The sequence below is a fragment of the Hemicordylus capensis genome, chromosome 4 (genome assembly GCF_027244095.1).
Source record: "Hemicordylus capensis ecotype Gifberg chromosome 4, rHemCap1.1.pri, whole genome shotgun sequence".
In the NCBI taxonomy this organism is placed as follows: Eukaryota; Metazoa; Chordata; class Lepidosauria; order Squamata; family Cordylidae; genus Hemicordylus; species Hemicordylus capensis.
The window spans coordinates 130,647,912-130,666,825 of record NC_069660.1 but is presented as its reverse complement, the minus strand read 5'-3'; the positions used below and the strand labels follow the sequence as shown (position 1 = coordinate 130,666,825).

General features: G+C 44.0%; 1 protein-coding gene across 1 annotated transcript in view; it reads right to left on the bottom strand.

Moving 5' to 3' along the window:
• Positions 1-8,105: 8,105 nt before the first annotated feature.
• Positions 8,106-18,914, bottom strand: part of LOC128324242 (dentin sialophosphoprotein-like) — a 52,673-nt gene continuing 41,864 nt past the window's right edge. Inside the window, exons 22-32 of the mRNA XM_053248534.1 lie at positions 18,474-18,509; positions 17,199-17,261; positions 16,688-16,726; positions 16,398-16,442; positions 14,094-14,135; positions 13,110-13,142; positions 12,891-12,932; positions 12,685-12,726; positions 11,528-11,569; positions 9,690-9,731; positions 8,106-8,244 (exon numbers count right to left, since the gene is read on the bottom strand). Of these exons, the coding sequence (XP_053104509.1) occupies positions 9,693-9,731; positions 11,528-11,569; positions 12,685-12,726; positions 12,891-12,932; positions 13,110-13,142; positions 14,094-14,135; positions 16,398-16,442; positions 16,688-16,726; positions 17,199-17,261; positions 18,474-18,509 (423 nt within the window). The 3' untranslated portion in view covers positions 8,106-8,244; positions 9,690-9,692. The remainder of the gene's footprint in view (positions 8,245-9,689; positions 9,732-11,527; positions 11,570-12,684; positions 12,727-12,890; positions 12,933-13,109; positions 13,143-14,093; positions 14,136-16,397; positions 16,443-16,687; positions 16,727-17,198; positions 17,262-18,473; positions 18,510-18,914) is intronic.

Genomic DNA, 18,914 nt, shown 5'->3' with positions numbered 1-18,914 from the left:
GGGGGAAGCCAGGTTAAGGTGAAGAATGTCTATCGAAACATGGCTATGAAGCTTTCTGCAGCAACAGTGTTCAAATTAAGTAGCAGCAGACAAAGCCTTTTGGTTTTACTAATTGAGTTCCAAGGAGAAACAGATGCAGTGAAATAAGTAGGGTCAAGTTGATCTGTATTCAGCTGTATTTTAGAACTTTATATGCATACAGCAGACGCATTTTTAGTGGCAAAATCAATGAAGGCATATGACACATCCATCTTGACCTTGAAATTCTTCAACGTGCAGAAGGAATCATAAAGGTAAACTGTGAGGGAATCAGAAGTGGGTGGAGGAGTGCAGGATAGATTGGGTGGAGTGCAAAAGGTGGGGAGGGATAGAAGATCAAATTAGGTCAGCTATGTAGGAAGACTGGCAGCACACAAATTTCAAAGCAAGGCATAGCTTGGTGTGTGTGTGTGTGTGTGTGTGTGTGTGTGTGTGTGTGTGTGTTTGGCAACAGCTTTAATAGTCACCTGCTAATTGGGCAAAGAGGTGCCTTTCCAAATGGTGCCTTTCAGATTTAGCAGGGGAAGAGCAACTGTCCTTATTCAACCCAGCATAGCGTCCCTCCTAGTGGCTGTTCGTATGTCTCCTTTGTGTCTTTTTAAAAACTGTGAGCTCCTTTGGGACAGGGAACTGTTTTTTTTTTAAATGCTTTTAAATGCTTACTTTTTTGTTGAAAAGTGGTATACAAATATTCTAAAGAATATATTTGTAAATGGTTGCAAAAACACATCATTTTCCTCTCCTTACAATGAAACTGGATCCATCAACAGGCTGCCCCTGAAACTTCTTATTGTTTGGGGAAGTGATGAGGATGAAATACCACTAAGACTCTACATCCATGAAATTTCACATCTTTGTCTCCATTCACTGAATATTATTGCATGCTGCCCTATATGGATGGGGACCAACCTTTTTTCCACCCAGTCTCTTCACATTGGATCCCGTACCAGATCACTCCATCCAGGGACGGACTGGGGGCACTGAGAGGGCAGTGAAATGTATGAGGAAGGGTGCCGGGTTTTGAGCAGAATCGGTGGGAATATTTTTCAGTTTCATTTAAGAATTATTTTTTTCTGTTAACTTTTGATATCTGACTTCTATGTTTTCTGTTACTTATTTTGATGGATTGATTAAGTACCATCAAGTCGGTGTCAACTCTTAGCAACCACGTAGATAGATTCTCTCCAGCATGATTTGTCTTCAACTTGGCCTTTAAGGTCCCTCAGTGGTGCATTCATTGCTGTTGTAAATCAAGTCCATCCACCTTCCTGCTGGTCATCCTCTTCTTCTCTTTCCTTCAACTTTCCCCAGCATTATGAACTTCTCAAAGGAGCTGGGTGAAAATTCGAGTGAAAATTCTGGATTGATTTGTTCTATGATCCCTTTGTTTGTTTTCCTGGCAGTCCATGGTATCCTCAAAAGCCTTCTCCAGCACCAAAGTTCAAAAGTGACAATACTCTCTTTATCTTGCTTCTTTAAAGTCCAGCTTTTGCATCCATAGAGTGTCACGGGAAAAACCATTGTCCGAACTATTCTAATCTTCCAGTTTATCTAATGAAAACCTCGAGGCCTTTTTAATAGACAAGTCACGGCATCTAAATATCATTTCCAAGGCTTTCATTGCGACCCTACCAAGTGCTCATCTGCGGTATATTTCTTTACTGCTGGATCCTTTACTGTTGATGGCCGATCCTAGAAGGCAGAAGCTAGCCACCACTTCAGTGTCTTCATTATAGATTCTGAGGCTGGTGGCCTGTTGTCATTAGTTTAGTCTTCTAAACTAATTTAGTCGTAGTCCCATTTTTTCACTGTGCTCTTTGACTTTCATTACTAGAGCTTGCAGATCATCTGCATTCTCAGCTATCAGAGTGGTGACACCAGCGAAGCGATGTTTCTTCCTCCAACTTTAAAACTACACTCATCTTCTTCCAATCCAGCTTCTCTCAGTATATGTTCAACATATAAGTTGAATAAATAAGGAGTAAGAAGCAAGGAGTAACTTATAGGTTGCTATAAATATTTCAAATAAAGTATCCCTTATAACTAACACAATTCTATACTAATAAAATAGTTTGGATATACAGTATGTGTTAGGAAATTAATAAAATACTTCAATACTGAGTTTTTATTTATTGATAATTATAAATACAAGCTTTAAAATTACATACATTAAAATAGCATAAAAATGTAAAGATAAAGTGAAGTGACTACACTGTAAAAGACATCTTATCTCAGAATTTCTTTTACACAGTTTATTGGTTACACAGTCATTATCAACTTTAAACAAAATTTCTCACTCACATTGCGTTAGAAAAAAAGCCTCGAGGTTTTCATTAGATAAACTGGAACGCAGCCTTATTTTTAAAAGCTTCAGTTTAGAAAATGCTCTTTCACAGCTTACTTGTCCCCTTAGCTAAGCAGGGTCTGCCCTGGTTGCATATGAATGGGAGACTAGAAATGTGAGTACTGTAAGATATTCGCCTCAGGGGATAGAGCCACTCTGGGAAGAGCAGACGGTTTCAAGTTCCCTTCCTGGCTTCTCCAAGATAGGGCTGAGAGAGATTCCTGCCTGCAACCTTGGAGACACCGCTGCCAGTCCGTGAAGACAATACTGAGCTAGATAGACCAATGGTCTGACTCAGTATATGGCAGCTTCCTATGTTTCTAAGGTCAGTGACAGGGTTCCACCCATTGGGCACTACCACCCCACCCCAAAATTTTGCCCCTGGGCCCTTCCCCCCCAAATCGATTCAGATTCAGATTCAGGTTAAATCCAAATCCAAACCGAATCAAGGGTGATTCGGGTGGCCCATATTCAGGCACAAAACAGAACAGGGGTGATTCGGTTCGGGTCCCGAACCGAATCACCGAAAATCCGAATTGCACACCCCTAGTTTAGATGTCACTACCAGTCTCAGCATTTTGGAACCTGGACAGGAAGTGGACACTCATGTGGGGATTCGGGGTGGGGGTGGGGAGGTGTGTGTTTCCAAAGGCTGGAGATCTTCATGTGAACCTCAGATGTCACCATTGCGTATGAATCAGTTCTGTGCATTGTGGCTACTGACCAGTGCCAGTTATTCTCTTTCTGTCTCTCTTTGTGCCCTACAACTGCTGCAGGGGAGGACCAGATCGTCCACATGCCAAGGCTGTACAAGGGGAGCCCACAGCATGACCAGGAGCAGTGCCTAGTGAAATTCTAGCTGAATCTCTCTGGGGTTGCCAGCCTACTTATTCCAGACAAGCCCCTATAGTTTTGCAAGCTCCAAGATTGACAGTCATGTAGCAGGTGCAACCGGACCAACATCTAATGCTCTGCTGTCCGTTATGCAGCTTACAGGGACACAAGAGCCCTGGTCACATGGTATGGTTGGCAGCTTCACACACCTTTCCCAGATGCTGCTCCATCTCTGATGCTGGCACAATAAAAGCTTTCACTTAGCTACCAGTTGTTACTTTGTTACCAGGGAATAGCAGATGGGGGAGGGAGAGATTCTTAATGGTTTCTTACTTCAGTTAGCTTCAGGTTAGGACCCTGAAGGAGCATAGACCTCTCTCTCACCTGGGCTCAGGGTCTGCAACCACACCACTGATCCCTGTGGTAAAAGGAGGAGGGGCCTCTTCAGGGCTCACAAGCAGCTGCTTACCTGCTAACTGCCATGGTGAATGAGATAGGAAGGAAGGAAGGAAGGAAGGAAGGAAGGATAAGGGCCGCTGGATGGCCAAGCACTGGCAGTCATGCAAATGAGCATGGAGTGTGTGTGGCTAGATGGGATGGCTGAAGCAGAGGGCAAGCAATATGATGGGAGGACCAGATGATTGGCTGCTGCAGTGGTCCTTCTGGTTGGCTAAGACACTGCCACCTCTTCAGTATGTCTGCTTGTGAAGACTCCTCTAGCTCTTTCCATAGTGAGGGGGGGAGGGAATCACGTCTATTGCTGACACCTGTGACCATTTCTCTTTTCTGCAGCTTGGTATTGCGGAAGTTTGCATGTTGCACATACCTGCCCCCTGCCATGGGAGCTCTATTTTCTCTCTGTCTGTGGTGTGTGGTTATTAGCAGTGTGTGTATGTGTGTGAGAAGTATCAGGGGGTCCAAAACACACTTCTCTCCTGTTGAGGCCTTGTCCGCTTACTGTTTCCAGCCTCTGACTGACTGGGTCACAGCAGCTCAGGCACCAGGAGGCACTGTACCAGTCTTCCCTCAGGAAGATTGTGATTGTTGGAACCATGGGGGCCTCTCCTTGTTGCTATCTATGTGTGGGTTAGCTCCTCCTGTGCCTGGTCCATGTGTGGTGCATTAGGCCAGCATAACTGGGACGCTGGACTCACTAGAGTACAGGATTGCCCGGTGAACTGCCATTAGACTATTGGGTGGGGGCAGGGAATACAGGTATGTGTCTGGTGCCTGCGTTTCCCCCCACAGTGAGGCTAATTTGGTATTTGTATCCTGACATGAGCCAATGGGTTCGGAGGTGCAAAAAGAGACGTAAGTTTTGGGACGGTATAAAAATATGAAGGGGGGGGGGAAGTAGGGAACTGGTACTTGACCCACAGAGTCCCCAGACAGAGCACACACACCCCAGCACCTGGCAACACTATGCCATTTTATTAAAACCTCTTTCCCCCCAAAGCACAACTCCCCTACCTCCACCCCACATAGGAGCTTTATGTGACACACTGCCACCCACTAGAGGAGTTCCCCGTGTTCTTTGTGGAATCTTGGCTGGGCTGCTTATATGCTATGCTAAAGGGATAGGCAATGACATAAGGCCAGTGCGGTGGTGTGGCACCTATCCTCTGGGTTATTCTAGACATCATTCTGTCCCCAAGCAGAACATCAACCTATGTTGTCATACTAAACAAACGTACGTATGCAGAGGTGCACTTAGGTAATTTTGGCGCTTGGACCTAAAGTCCTTTGGAGCCCCCCACCGGTGGAGAGCCCCCCCCTCCTGCTGCAAGTTAAGCATCTTCCCCCTTATACACACACACTCACACACCCCATGACAAACACAATATTTTTAACATGTGGGGTATATTTATGCAAATATGCAGTAGCAGAAAAGTTTCAACATGCAACTTAACATATTCCCATCCCACATATTTCTTTCCCTATTCCCCCTTCTGTCTCTAAAGCACCCAGCAGAGGTTATATTTACACTTGGCCACCCAGTGCAGCGCAGGCCAGCAGCAACCATACTACCTGGGACAGTCTAAAGAGGATTTGGAGGCCCCCAGGGGGTGTGGAGGCCCTGGACTTTGGCCTCGAGTGTGTGTGTGTGTGTGTGTGTGTGTGTGTGTGTGTGTGTGTGAACTCAAGAAGCCATTCTTTCACAAGCAGCTCTCTCCAATGGCCTGAGCAATTGAGGAGGTTCAGCTGGCCCCACCTCCATGCCACACAAACCAATTATATCCTAAAGAAAAGGAACTCTTATAGCATTCACATGAAGGTTGGGAGTTGCACATAAACACATTGGCATCATGGCTTGTGGTCTTTTGGGATTTCCCTGGCTAAAGAGCTCAGCTCTGAAGTGGGTCAGTGTAAACTTCATAAAGCAAATACCGTTGAGTAAGCTCATTGCTTCAGGGGACATGAGCCTGGGACACCCTATATCTAATGCTTTACTGCACAACTAAAACTGTATGAAGTAGTACCTCAGAGAAGAACATCTAAAGGTTCTTTTCCTTTTTGTGGCCTACACATATCTCATGCTAACTTGGTACCCCTGCAAACTTGGCAAAGGAGCATCTTTTAACATGGTGATTCTCTTTATTTAGCAGGGGGAGAGTAACTGGCCCTATCCACCCCCAGCACAGTATCTCCAGTGATTGTTGCTGGTGTCTCCTCTTGTGTTTCTTTTAGATTGTGAGCCCTTTGGGGACAGTGATCCATCTTATTTATTTATTATTTCTCTGCATAAACTGCCCTGAGCCATTTCTGGAAGGGTGGCATAGAAACCGAATGAATGAATGAATGAATATCTGCCAAATTAATGAGTGGAAGTTTTTCACAAGCCGTGGATGTGTGTGGTATGGCTCTCAGGGAGCAGGTGGGCCAAACAGGTGCACCCGAGACCCAAAACACAGCCCAGATGAGATGGACACATTCTTACCCTTTTTTACTTTCCCAGAGTGATGATGCCACCCAAACCACCACCACCCCGCAGTCTTCCTCACAGCTTCCCATTAGGACTGAAGAGATCAACTACAGAGTCCTGGCAGGCAAACACCTCAGAGAGATAAGGTCCTCGGGCCTCCTAGGATACTACCATGAAAAAAGGTCTTTGGCACACATTCCCTGGTGTGGTGGTTGTAGTCTGAACACACACATTCTTTGCCCTGAACTCAGTAGATGTGTGTTCTGAGCTGATGTAGGACGATGCCCTGATTCAGCTGCCAGAGCGGCAGAGGATAAAAATTGCCATTTTGTGTGAGCAGTTGCTGATGCAACATTTGATTTGGCTTCCAACTTGCGGCTCCCTGTCTTGGACTTTACAGCCTTCTCAGCCAACAGAACCCTTGAAGCAGAGGCAGCTGTGGCTGCTGCCACCGCCCTCTATATATGGGAATAGGACACTATCCCTTTAAGAGCTGGTTAGTTTTGTCTTCACTCCTCTCTTCCCATCCCCTTAATTGGGGAACCTTTGCATTGGTAAATGGCTGTTGGCCAATTCCTTGTGTCTGCAACTGTTTGTATATAGTTGGTCTAAGTCTTTGCTCTGCTGCTGCCTGGGCAACTCTCCACCATGTCAAGTGAGGCCCACTTATTACATAACTGCAACAGGACATTTCATTCCAGCTCTCAGTTATTAATCCTAGCACAGGCCGGGGTAATAAGCATTTTACATTCTTATCTTATGTGATATCCAGTGAAGGCAATGTTCTAGAATTCTGATTTGATTCTACTTTACTGTCTTTCATACTTGAATGGAATATATGTTCCCTCTGACTGTAATTTTAATTCCAAGGGTAATTCCACCTAGTAATTTAAGAGGGCTAACTGGCTGTGCGGGCTTCCTTTCTGCATGAAGGACAGCCCACACAGCCCAACACAACTAGAGAGAGGGAGGAGCTCCCTCCCTCAACTCTGGTTGAAGGGAACGCAGCCTGCGGTTCTGAATCTGAATGCAACACAGGGTGCGTTGAACCTTGTGCTGGGGCACCAAAACTCACCACAACCCAAATGGGAGTTCCAGAGAGAAAACCTTGAGTCATTCACACGTTGTGAAATGGGAGTTGCACACATTCAGACATAACAGTATGACAACCTCTGGCCCCTTAAGCTTTGGTTCTGCATTATGTGAGCATGTGGCCGAAGTCTATAAGGGCTGTGAGATGGTTTCCAGTCATGAGATGACTAGGAGTACATTCAACTGCTGAATAAAGTACAGCTTTCTGCAATGACACTGACCAAAGACCATTGTCACTGCCAATGCAGAGCAGTGTGCCACAGTGTCATCCGGTGGCATTGATCTGCAACTGAAGACACACAGCTCAACTGAGTGAGGAGTGCTTGGGGAAAGAAGCTGCTGGGAGGTAAAGTGTAGCGAGGGGACTTCTGCACTCCTAACTCATGAGCTCCAGGGGTGTAGCTATAATTGGATGGATTCAAATGACCCAGGGGCCCCAGCTTTTGAGGGACCCCCCCATCTCCACTCCTCCCTATTATCTCACTCACATGGGTTCCTTCTCCCATAGCGACACCCCAATGTGCTTTATTTGCTTTTAAAACTAGGCCTCCCCTCTCTACATTCCAATTATCAACTCCACTTAAACACTTGAAACTGCAACTGGGCTGTCTAGTTTGGCCCTCTGGGTTGCAATTTAGTTCACTGGCTCAGAAAGTAGGAGATCCTCATCAGGGTGAATGAGGGCAGCAGAAAAACCACTACCAAAAACATGTGCCAAGGAGTGGAATAACTTGTCAAGGCAAGCAGGCATTGCAAGGCTCATGTACAAAGAGGGGAAGACTTGAGGAAGTTGGATAAAGATGCTTTTATTTCGATTCGTCATCTCCAATTTTGACTTGTACAAACGTGAACATTTCTATTCAGCAGCATAGAGTGTCAGGGAGCAATACAGACAGCGGGTGATTTTCCAGTGCATCTGTCCATTTGTGGATTCCAGTTGTGCTGAAGTTGGTCTCGTGGCTCCCTTATATTATCTTGAACTCTAGACATGATTTCTATTTCCACACGATCACTACAACACAAACATATAATTATGTTATCAAGGAATTGTTTCATTTTCCTTATTAATACTATTAGATTAGGGGATTAATTAAAAAAAATAACCTTGGTATCTCCTCTTTCTAAAACCTTTTATGCATTATATTTTACCTTCAATCCACTTTTTCCCCTTACCGAATGATAAAGCTAATACTCTAATCTAGAGGTCATTTACATTTATTGTATGAGCTGAAACCTAAACTCTACCTGGCATACATAATAATGCTAAATATTTCCAGTGAAGATCAATGAGTGATACAGAAGTTTCATCTATATGAGATATTACTTATTTAGCCCAGTTAATTTAAATCTGATATTGTACTTCAATTGCTCAAAAAAGCAAGATGTGAATTTGCTTGTCATGAACATGAGAAGATAATTATCTATTGGCATTAAGGTACACACCAATTCAAGCACACACTAATTTAAAAACACATTTAGTAGGAGGCCATGTTTAGTGTCATTTTGGTGTGTGTTATTTCCGCCTTGATTAAAAGGGCAGCCACAGTATGGTGGTGGGGGTGGAGATAAGGACCATTGTATAGAGGGAGGGAGCATTTAATCCTTTCCCCTAACACTGCAGTTAGGAGCAGAGGGGCAATAAACAAGCTGCTGCATTAACCGGGTGAATAATCAGCCTGCGCACCTGGGGTTATCACAGCAGCACAGGGAGTGACTGAGGCGGGAGGAGAGCAGGAACAAGCTCCACCTGTGGCTTGTTTACAGCCCCTCCCCTCCCCCCCCCCCGCTCTGCCTATAGAGGCTGCTCCTGACTGCAGTCCCAACAAAAGTTCCTTCTGGAGGGAAACTTCCATTTTTAGCCTATTTTTCTTAAGGAAAGTAAGCTTATGAGATGGTATTCACCTGGCATTCTGTGTGTGTCCCCATGTGTGCCCACCCCCCACTCTATCAACTTCATGATGCCCATCAGCTTCACAATATGAACTAAACTGGGTACAGTAAGTTGTCAGGACACATAGGGACACCTCAATGGCCTAGTTTGTGATGATGTCATCCTGCCCAATTCAAGATGGCAGACACAAACATTTGAGACTTGTGAACCGCCTAACCGATTTGAACCAAGTTTGCTATAGTTGTAGTGAGTGACACACAGGGACACCTCAACGGCATAGTTTGTGATGATGTCACCCACCCCAAGATGGTGGACGTGTGGACATTTAAGGCTGAAGTGGGCTAACTTGTGAGGACGGTAATTATCAATCAAGATTATAGTGAAAGGAAAGTAGGCAGATTAGTTCTTACCAGAACAACTTGTCTGGACTTAAATTTGGTCCAGAGCGGCAAACTATATCTGCCACATCATAATTAGTCATACAGTACAAGTGCCCATGCAACATTTTAGGAGTAAGCATTATACACTGAGAGTTATCCTCAAAATAATAGAAAGCTTATATTTACCATTCAACACTTATTGCTGTTGTATGAAGAAGCATCTTTACCCTAAAAGGACAATACAACATTAATCAGTCCTTTGCAATATATCCCTTTCCCCCCATCAGCTCGAGGGCTCCTCAGAGTTCTCAGATGACTTATTCATCACAACTTCATGATCACAGGGACCCAAACTGTAATGCTCCAAAAATGTTGTTTGATGTATATAACTATTAAGAACTGCCTTGCTGGTCCACACAAATGTGCCTCCATTCCAGCATTTCTGTTCTTAACAGAAGGTAGCCAGATGCTTTGAGGAAGCACCCAGCAGGGCCTGAAAGGCATGCCATGTTGCTGGCCCTCATTATCTGGCTCAGGCACACTGTTTCTGAACCTACCACTCCTAATAGCCATGGACAGATCTATCCTCTGAACTTGTATAATCATTTTAAAAGCCACTTATTATTTGTTACATTTACATCCCACCTTCCATCATGGAACTTGAGGTGGCATATCTGAGTTCTCAGACAGTCTCCCACCCAGGCACTGACCAGACCTAGACCTGCTGAACTTCAGCAAGGTAGCTGTAATATGTCTTCAAACCACGCTCTATCGTTTGTTAGTAGCCATCTCCACATCTTGTGGCAGTCAGTTCCACAAATTAATTACATGGAAAGTTTTCAGTCATCTCATGTCAACTTCCAACCAGGCTAGCATGAATCACATGCATGCCAATGCCATGTGCTAAACACAGTGCAGTCGTCTTTTGGCATCCCACTGCAAGCACAGTTTTTTTGCGTGATTCAATCACGCAATCAGTGCCAAAAGCAGATACATGCAGAGTTCAGCACACAGTGACTGCCTTTCTCACAACTGGCTCCACCTGTCGCTTTGGGCTGGGAATCGGAGCAGAAAAAGAGAGTGGCAGCATTAAGGAGACTAAAAGATCAAACCCGAAGCAAAAAGGAGGCTGGGAGTCATGTGAAAACTAAAGTATGTAGCCGTGGGATGAAGGGATTGCACAAGTCAGCCAGTAGTCAACCCTTATTTTACCTCTTCACACCACTAGCAGGAAAAATAGGCTACCTACCATGATATGTGAAACACAGTTGGGATCTCTAAGCGAAGATAACTAAGGTAAATTTGAGTTTACAGTACTTAGGAACATAGGAAGCTCCCTTGTACTGAGTCAGACCATCAGTCCATCTTGTTCAGTACTGTCTGCACGGACTGGCAGCAGCTTCTCCAAGGTTGCAGGCAGAAGTCTTTCCCAGACCTACCTGGAGATGCCAGGGATTGAACCTGGGACCTTTTCCGTACAACGCAGATACTCTACCCCCGAGCAATGATGCCATCCCCAAAAGGTGGCATACATGGGTCTCCCATCCAGGCCCTGACCACACCAAACCTGCTTAGCTTCCGCACAGTGGCTGGCTTGTGTGCTCTTACGCCATGCTCTGGGACGTTGATCATCTAAGCTTGTAGGTATCTCCTCAGCAAGTCTTAAGCAGATTATTATATGCTTCAGCAGACAACCATGTCATTTCTCCATGCCTCATATATACTGGCAATACACTTGAGCCAAAGCTCTGGAACCATCTTCAAGAAGGGAGTCCCTTGGTGTCCTGCTCACTTCCCAGTGGTCACCCAGTGGGCAAAAGTAGTGGGAGGAAAGTGGTGTCAATGCCAGTACAAGTTGCTGGGGCTGAAGGACTGCCCTCCCCTGTCCCTTGCCTCTGAAATTGGCCTTCCAAGACAACTAGCTGTGGACCAGGGCTTGAAAGGGCAATTCACATCATACATGAGGTATGATACCAGGTAACAAAATGATAAATCTCTTGGTAGTCAAAATAAAGAGAACATACCTGGTAACAAGAATTACTGTTTCCTTTATATCCTGAACTAGCCTAAAAAAACACACAAAGTGGGAAAACAAAACACTTTGAAGTAGGTTTTGAAAATTTAGGGAAATTGCAGAAATCTTTTAATCATTAGAACATTTTGGCAATTCTAAAATTGTGGAAGAGCTTTTAGCACTCATCATAGTAGAGTGTAAAGCAGATTATAAAGTAAACAAGTCTAGGGCACCAAATAAGGAAGGAAGTTTAGAAGTCCAGGACACAATCTAATTAGAGATTACCCTGCAGAAACCACACTGAAATAAAATGAGATAAATAATGAATGAACAAACTGCTGCGTAATTTTTTATGGGCACTTTCCGATATGCTGACGATAGGTGTATTATTGAATTAGAAGGGGAAAGTTCAAGGAAAGAGCCCCTATCTGGTTGTTGTGAGTGCTTTGTTGTGAAGATGACTGGCCTTGGGAAGAAACCAGAAACCAATCACTACATAGAATTGCTGCTGTTTCCAAAATTAGTTTAGCCTAATTCAGACGTTATGATGTACAAGTGTACAAATGTATGGGTGTACAGACATTTGTTTGTGTGAATGACTGTACCTGCATTATTGTAAAAGTGAACCTGGATACAGGTCCTTCAAATGCATGCTAAAGATAGGAAGTGTACTTCTGTACCTGCGTTCAACATATCATATTAATAACTGTACAGATGCATACACTTGTTGTACGAGTGTTGGACATAATGTGAATGGGCCTTTTGCCTTCTCTTTTCCAGGTGGGTCAGACTAACCAAAGTTACCTATGACTTTGCAGATAATCTGAGATACGAATCCAACACACCAGGTCAGATCCATACAGGCTTAAACAGTGTCCACATTTTGTATTTATGGAATTCCCCTTTTGGGGATATATTATCTTTGAAGATATATATGATTGTCTCCCACATGAGGGGTGATATTGTGAGAGAGAAGAATCCTTTTGATCTTGAACTTCTATTTATGGACTTCTCCATCTAGATTATCCAGCAGGTAGTGGATTGTGTCCTAAATTCTCAGGGCCAAATTTCATACAGGCATTTCCTGATCATGTCTTCCAGTTAAATTGCCTGAAAATGTGTGTGCCATCTATTTGGAAAGGATCAGCTCAAGCAAAGATCCCGTACCTGATTATTGTATGTGTTTTGTTGTGAAGAAGATGATTGGCCCTGTGAACAAGCAAAAATTCAATTACTATATAGAAATATTGGCTAACATGCCCACAGACTAACAAGGGCAGAGCAAGAGCATCCTGATCATGTCTTCCAGTTAAATTGCCTGAAACTGTGTGTCATCTATTTGGAAAGGATCAGCTCAAGCAAAGATATCCTACCTGGTTATTGTATGTGTTTTGTTGTGAAGAAGATGATTGGCCCTGTGAAGAAGCAAAAATTCAATTACTATATAGAAATATTGGCTAACATGCCCACAGCCAACATTTCTGTGGGAGGGGGAGGTAACCCGTGCTTTAAAAACTGTTAGTCTACACAGACCCCAAAGCTAGGAGTTCCTTTGGAATAAGTCTTTAAGTGAAGTGAAATAGAAGACTTACCTGATGGCAGGGATTGCTGTCATATGTAGTACCCTGTTAAAATAAAGTGTTCTTATTGTTATTGTTGGGAAGGAGGAGACTGCTGGAACAGTTAGAAGATAAAAAATAAACTTCTAGATCACTGATTATGAGTCTGAGAGCAGCCCATATAACCGAAATATTGCTCTGACCCACATGTGCACAATCACTGGGACATTGCTACCCCAGTTCCAATTCCTGTTCATAGCATTTACAGCACTTTAGCCTTTTGGGCTATCGTCTCAAAATATCTAACCACATAATAGAAATTGTCTTTCTAAACTATGTTCAGATATTGTGGTTGCATAGATGGCAATTTTGCTCCAACCTCCCTGATGTAGAGAGGATTGCCGGCGTTTTAGAACTGATTGTTCCTGCTCCTTTGGTGTTGTGGGACCCCAAGAGAGGAGGTTGTGGTGCAATTGCACAATATACTTCCACTCACCCCTTCCCTAGGGGTGCTCATGTCTCCAGTGCATCCAATGGGCTGAAGAAGGGGAACTGTGGTGTGTTGAATCTTTGTAATGAATACAACATAGAGATAGGATATCTCTCTTCCTGAGAATTACTCCTGGGAAGGATGAGAGATTCCTCATCTCAGTGATCCGATCCATTCAGTATATATGAACAACATGGAGTTCACGATACACATTGATTGACTGATGCCATGTATACTGAGAAAACACTGCCCATTCTTAAGAAAAGAGATTAAGATAATAACACCTCTTCCACACCATGGGCAAACATGTATTCCCAAACATTGTGTAGTTTCTCAAGCAAAACAACAACAAACTCAAAACCTGAAAATATGTTGGTCTTAACTGCTACACTCTTGGTCTCTGTTAATTCTTGCAGAGTTTGCGATCAGAAGCAGCAAGCAATCTCAAGCAGATTAAACTGTTCCATTACAAGACAGCATACATTGATACAATTTTCTAGATATAGATAAATAAAAAAAGAGCATACCTGTCCACAGGGACTGCTGCCACTCGAATAAGATCCACCCTGCTTTAAAAACAAGAAATAAAAATGTATTGTCAGACTCTATACAGATCTAAAATCCATTGTTTCCTAATAAATGCATGGCTAACCTATTGCACAAGCATCATGTCTTGAATTTTGCCAGTCTAGGAGGACCAGGAGAGGGTAGATCCCTTCCCCCAGTCTTGTATGCCATCGTGCTATTAATCTTTGTAACAAAGAGACTCACTGAAAACAAGAATTCATATACTTGCAATAAACCCCTGCTAATTTGGCAAAAAGGCACCTTTTAACATGGTGATTCTCTTTATTTGGCAGGGGGAGAGTAACTGGCCCTATCCACCCCAGCACAGTATCTCCAGTGACTGTTGCTGGTGTCTATCTTATGCTTCTTTTTAGATTGTGAGCTCTTTGGGAACAGGGAGCCATCTTAGTTATTTATTATTTCTCTGTGTAAATCAGCCTGAACCATTTTTGGAAGGGCAGTATAGAAATCTAATCTAATCTAATCTAATCTAATCTAATCTAATCTAACCTAAATTTTCTCTCAAGGGTATTATCCACACACCACACTTACAGGCTTAAAACAGATCTGTGGGCTCAGCCAGCCAGCCAGAGGACCTCCAAGTGAGGAAGACCCAGGGAAGGGGGTGTGTGACTTGCTATGTTGGCTTTTGAGAGAGACACATGACTAACTGCCAGTGAATGGGAGGTACACACGGGTGGTCACCTGGGATGGGCATGCAACCCTTGCTGCATGTGGCCTTGGCCCCTGCCCCTTCCCCATTCTGTCTTCAGCAGACCAATAGTGCAACCAGAAAGGGGTAAAGGAGAAGGATGCTGGCTACCCACTCCAGCAAGAGACCTCCCACCACCTGAAAAGGTGAATGGAAAAGCCAGCCCCCATGCCAGAGGGCCAATGGAGATCTGTGTCATAAGAACACAGACAGTAGAGGGCTGCTGTGGGGCCATGAGGCAATAACCCCCACCACCGTGATCTGAAGGAGATAAGGCGTGTCACCAACTACTGCCCTGTGTTTGACCTGAATACGTGGAAGGTCAAGAAATCTGAATGGTCTGCCAGTGTCATTCATGGATCCTGTGCATGTCCAGAGCCAATTGAGGAGAAACTAACCCTGTCTTTCCAGAGAATTGTAGGAATTATAGTTCTGTGAGAAGAATTAAGGATCTCTAATATGGAATTTTCAATACCCTCACCAAACTATAGTTCCCAGGATGTTTGGGGGGAAATCATGACAGTTGAAGTGGTATCTAAGATGTAGCACAGCAGATATGCCCAGATATTCAGAGGTGTCCCCTACAGTCCAGAATCAGTTCTGGACCAGATATGATCACTGCTTCTATATATGTCCTTGAGTAGTTTGAATAATCTTCAAATTAGTTCCTTCCTCTTTTGATCCCTCCTTCCACCCATCTTTTTTCTAATTCATCACAGGTTTATAACATTTCCCCCAACAAATCTCATACTACCTTTGAAGCAAAGGCTTGGAAGCCTTAAAACCTATGCAGTTCGGCAGCTAGGTGCAGTGACTCAGAAGAAAGTGTCAATATTTTTTAAAGCATTTATCCCACCCTTCCTTCAAGGAACTCAAGGCAGTTTGCCTTCCTCTCCCTGCCCCACATATACTTTTATCCTCACAACATTGCTGTGAGAAACATTAGGTGGAGACTTAAGCTCTGCTCATGTTATGTTCACCATAGATGCAGTCTGTGTACAGTGTGTGCACATAATGATCTTGCACATGTATACAAATGTTCAACAGTCTAACAGCAGTACACTTCCTATCTGTACTATGCATTTGATGGAGTCTGTACCCAGGTTCACTTTTAAAATGAACACATGAACAGTCCTTCACACACAAAAATTTGTACAGTCAGAAACCTGTACACAGGTCCAGTGCAATGGCCCACATGATGTGCAAGGCAACGCCCGCATTCTTGATTGGCCGGCACTGTTGTGCGCATGGATGCATGCTGTTTTAAGCAACTGCATTTTTGTAGAACACTGCCAGGCTGGTTTCCATGTGCGCAAGTGCACTGGCTGGTTGGGAACACCTGAGTTGTCTTGCACATCATGGGGGTCGGTGTCTGTGCAGGACTATAGAGACTGGCCTAAAGTCACTCAGTGAGCTTCCTGGTTGGTTGAGTGAGGATTTGAGCCAGATTCTCTCTGGTCCAGGTCTAATTGTCTACTCTACTATACTACATTGGCTCTTCTTCTATGAATGTAAATGCATGCACATATAACTGAAGTGAAAGCATATCTACCTGTGTGCCAGAGGAGCCGCTGCTTTGCGAGCTTGAAGACTGACCCTGTTAAAATAAAACGAACAAAGAGAGCACTTAGTAAGCTCCAAAGCTGAGTGGGGACTTGGACCTGGGTGGGATACCGGAGGTGTCTCGCAAGAATGAGCAAGTGAAGCAAATCTTGCAGGATCTGAGTGAGGATTTAAGCCAGGGTCTCTCTGGTCCAGGTCTAATTGTTTACTATTCCACACTGGCTCTTCTTCTATGAAAGTAAATGCATGCACATATAACTGAAGTGAAAGCATATCTACCTGTGTGCCAGAGGAGCTGCTGCTTTGAGAGCTTGAAGACTGTTAAAATAAAATGTTAAAATAAAATGAACAAAGAGGGCACTTAGTAAGCTCCAAGGCTGAGTGGGGACTTAAATCTGGGTGGCTGTCTTGCAAGACTGAGCAAGTGGAGCAAATCTCGAAGTCTCACGAGACTTCGATCCGAGATCTCGTCTGGAGCCAAGATCCTGCGAGATTTGCTCCACTTGTCATGGACTATTTAAAGGCCAACTTGCCGATGAAGAGGGGCCAGACTCCAAGGAGAGCTCACCCTGGCAGAAGCTCCATGATTCAGCCTAAGGCCTCAGGGGGCATCCTTCCCCCACAGATGTTGTACAGTGAACAAGCCCTCATGGGGCTTGGATAGGAGTGCCTTCCCCCACAGCTGCTCTGAGGCTACACTGAGCCACACTAGACCTTGCTGACCACCCCAGAAAGACTATCCAAGGAGGAGCATGTCACATATCTGTATCGATGTATGTCAAGTATCTACCTGTGAGCCAGAGTAACTGCCGCTGCTCTGTGAGCCTGAAGACTGTGAACTTGAAGACTGGCCCTGTAAAGAACAGAGATATCAGGCTTAATCATCGGAAAATCACTGACATTTCACACAAACCATGCTATAAATGGAAAATAGAAAATTCCATACAAGAAAAAGCAATGGTACTTAATGGTACTTTAAAGTGTTTAATTTTGGATGGTTTGTTCCCTAAACATTTACACGAATAAGTGATAATGAACTACACATACATTCATGGGAGTTCCTCAAAGACATAGGAAATTTCTTCTTACTGAAGAGTCTTTGTTGAATGATAAGCAACAAGGAACACCTTCAGACTCCAAGCAGACTGACCTAAGGCCTCTAGGCCTGGAAAAACCCCTGATGTCATTATCATAAACCTCTTGGGCCCAGAGAACTCCAAGCTTTCTGCCCCCCAATGGCATGAATCAACGTACTCTCCATGCCATTATGAAGAACACAGTGTACACCAGACTACATAGCCTAAGGAGAGAAAGTCAGACCTGAAATGGGGCCCCGTGTCCATCCCTCTGCTGCGAAGCAGTTAGGATGGTGGTTTCCTATTAGTGCTCACCCTTTTGTTTTATAATGTGTAGTATGACTTCTCCCACGTCCCGACATCACTACGCTGGGTTCTCTCCCACCCCAGCTCCACATCATTTGCTACTGTTCACAGGGGCAGAGAAATGGACAGTGCAATAACATCAGCTGCAGCATGTGTTATGGAAGAGGAGGGAGATAACTTGACATGGGGCTGCCATTTTTGCTGGCAGGTGCACATTTCTTGCCATATTGTTCCATCCTTATATCAGAATCAGTCTTGACAGATGTTTATTCAGCCTGTTTTTAAGGACTTCCTGTGATGGAACACAGCCTTCCGGGTGACTAGTTCAATTAGCCTTTTCTCATCATTGGAAAAATCCTTCTCAGTATTTAAGCTCTATTCTGTCCCTGCTCTGACTGAAGCTCATTCTCATCCCATTGCTCAAGGGCCCGAAAACAATGAACAATTGGCTGCCAATTGGTCCAGTTGACTTCCCTCACATACCAATTCCTTTGAGGCACCATGTTTTCCTCATCTTGAAACACTGCAATTTGAGAGCTATTACATGGCCAGCCTTCATTAACCACCCACACACAATGCATAACTATGCAAGGGCCAATGAGAACAGCACTCCAAATGGTTACTAAGAGGCACACTATGTAAACAAAAAACCACTTTTAAAATAGTGACATGAAGATGCTTACCTGATTACAAGTTTGGATGTTATAAGAAGATGAACTCTGTAAGGGCAAAGCAGCAGCAATTACTAAGCTGTTGAGAAACAGGTTATTTGATACATCCTGTACTGAGACGGTGTGTGTGTGTGTGTGTGTGTGTGTGTGTGTGTAGGGATGGGATGGATTTGAGGGTCATCATGCAATTAGAAGGCAGTATGGCCTTGTAAACAAACCATTAAACTTGAACTTCAAGTTTGGATGTTTCAATCAAAACCTGCTCCGCTTGAGAGAACGTCACTTAGCACAGAATGTGGTGTACCGATTTTAAAATGATTTTTAAAAAACCTCTATCCCAGCCCCAGTTTAATTGTTTTTAAATTGATAGTTACCTCTCTAAACAGGCACAAAAGCACTAGTCAAAACAAGAATTGATGTTTTTGCAGTGTAGGAGCAAAGGGTTAGGAAAGG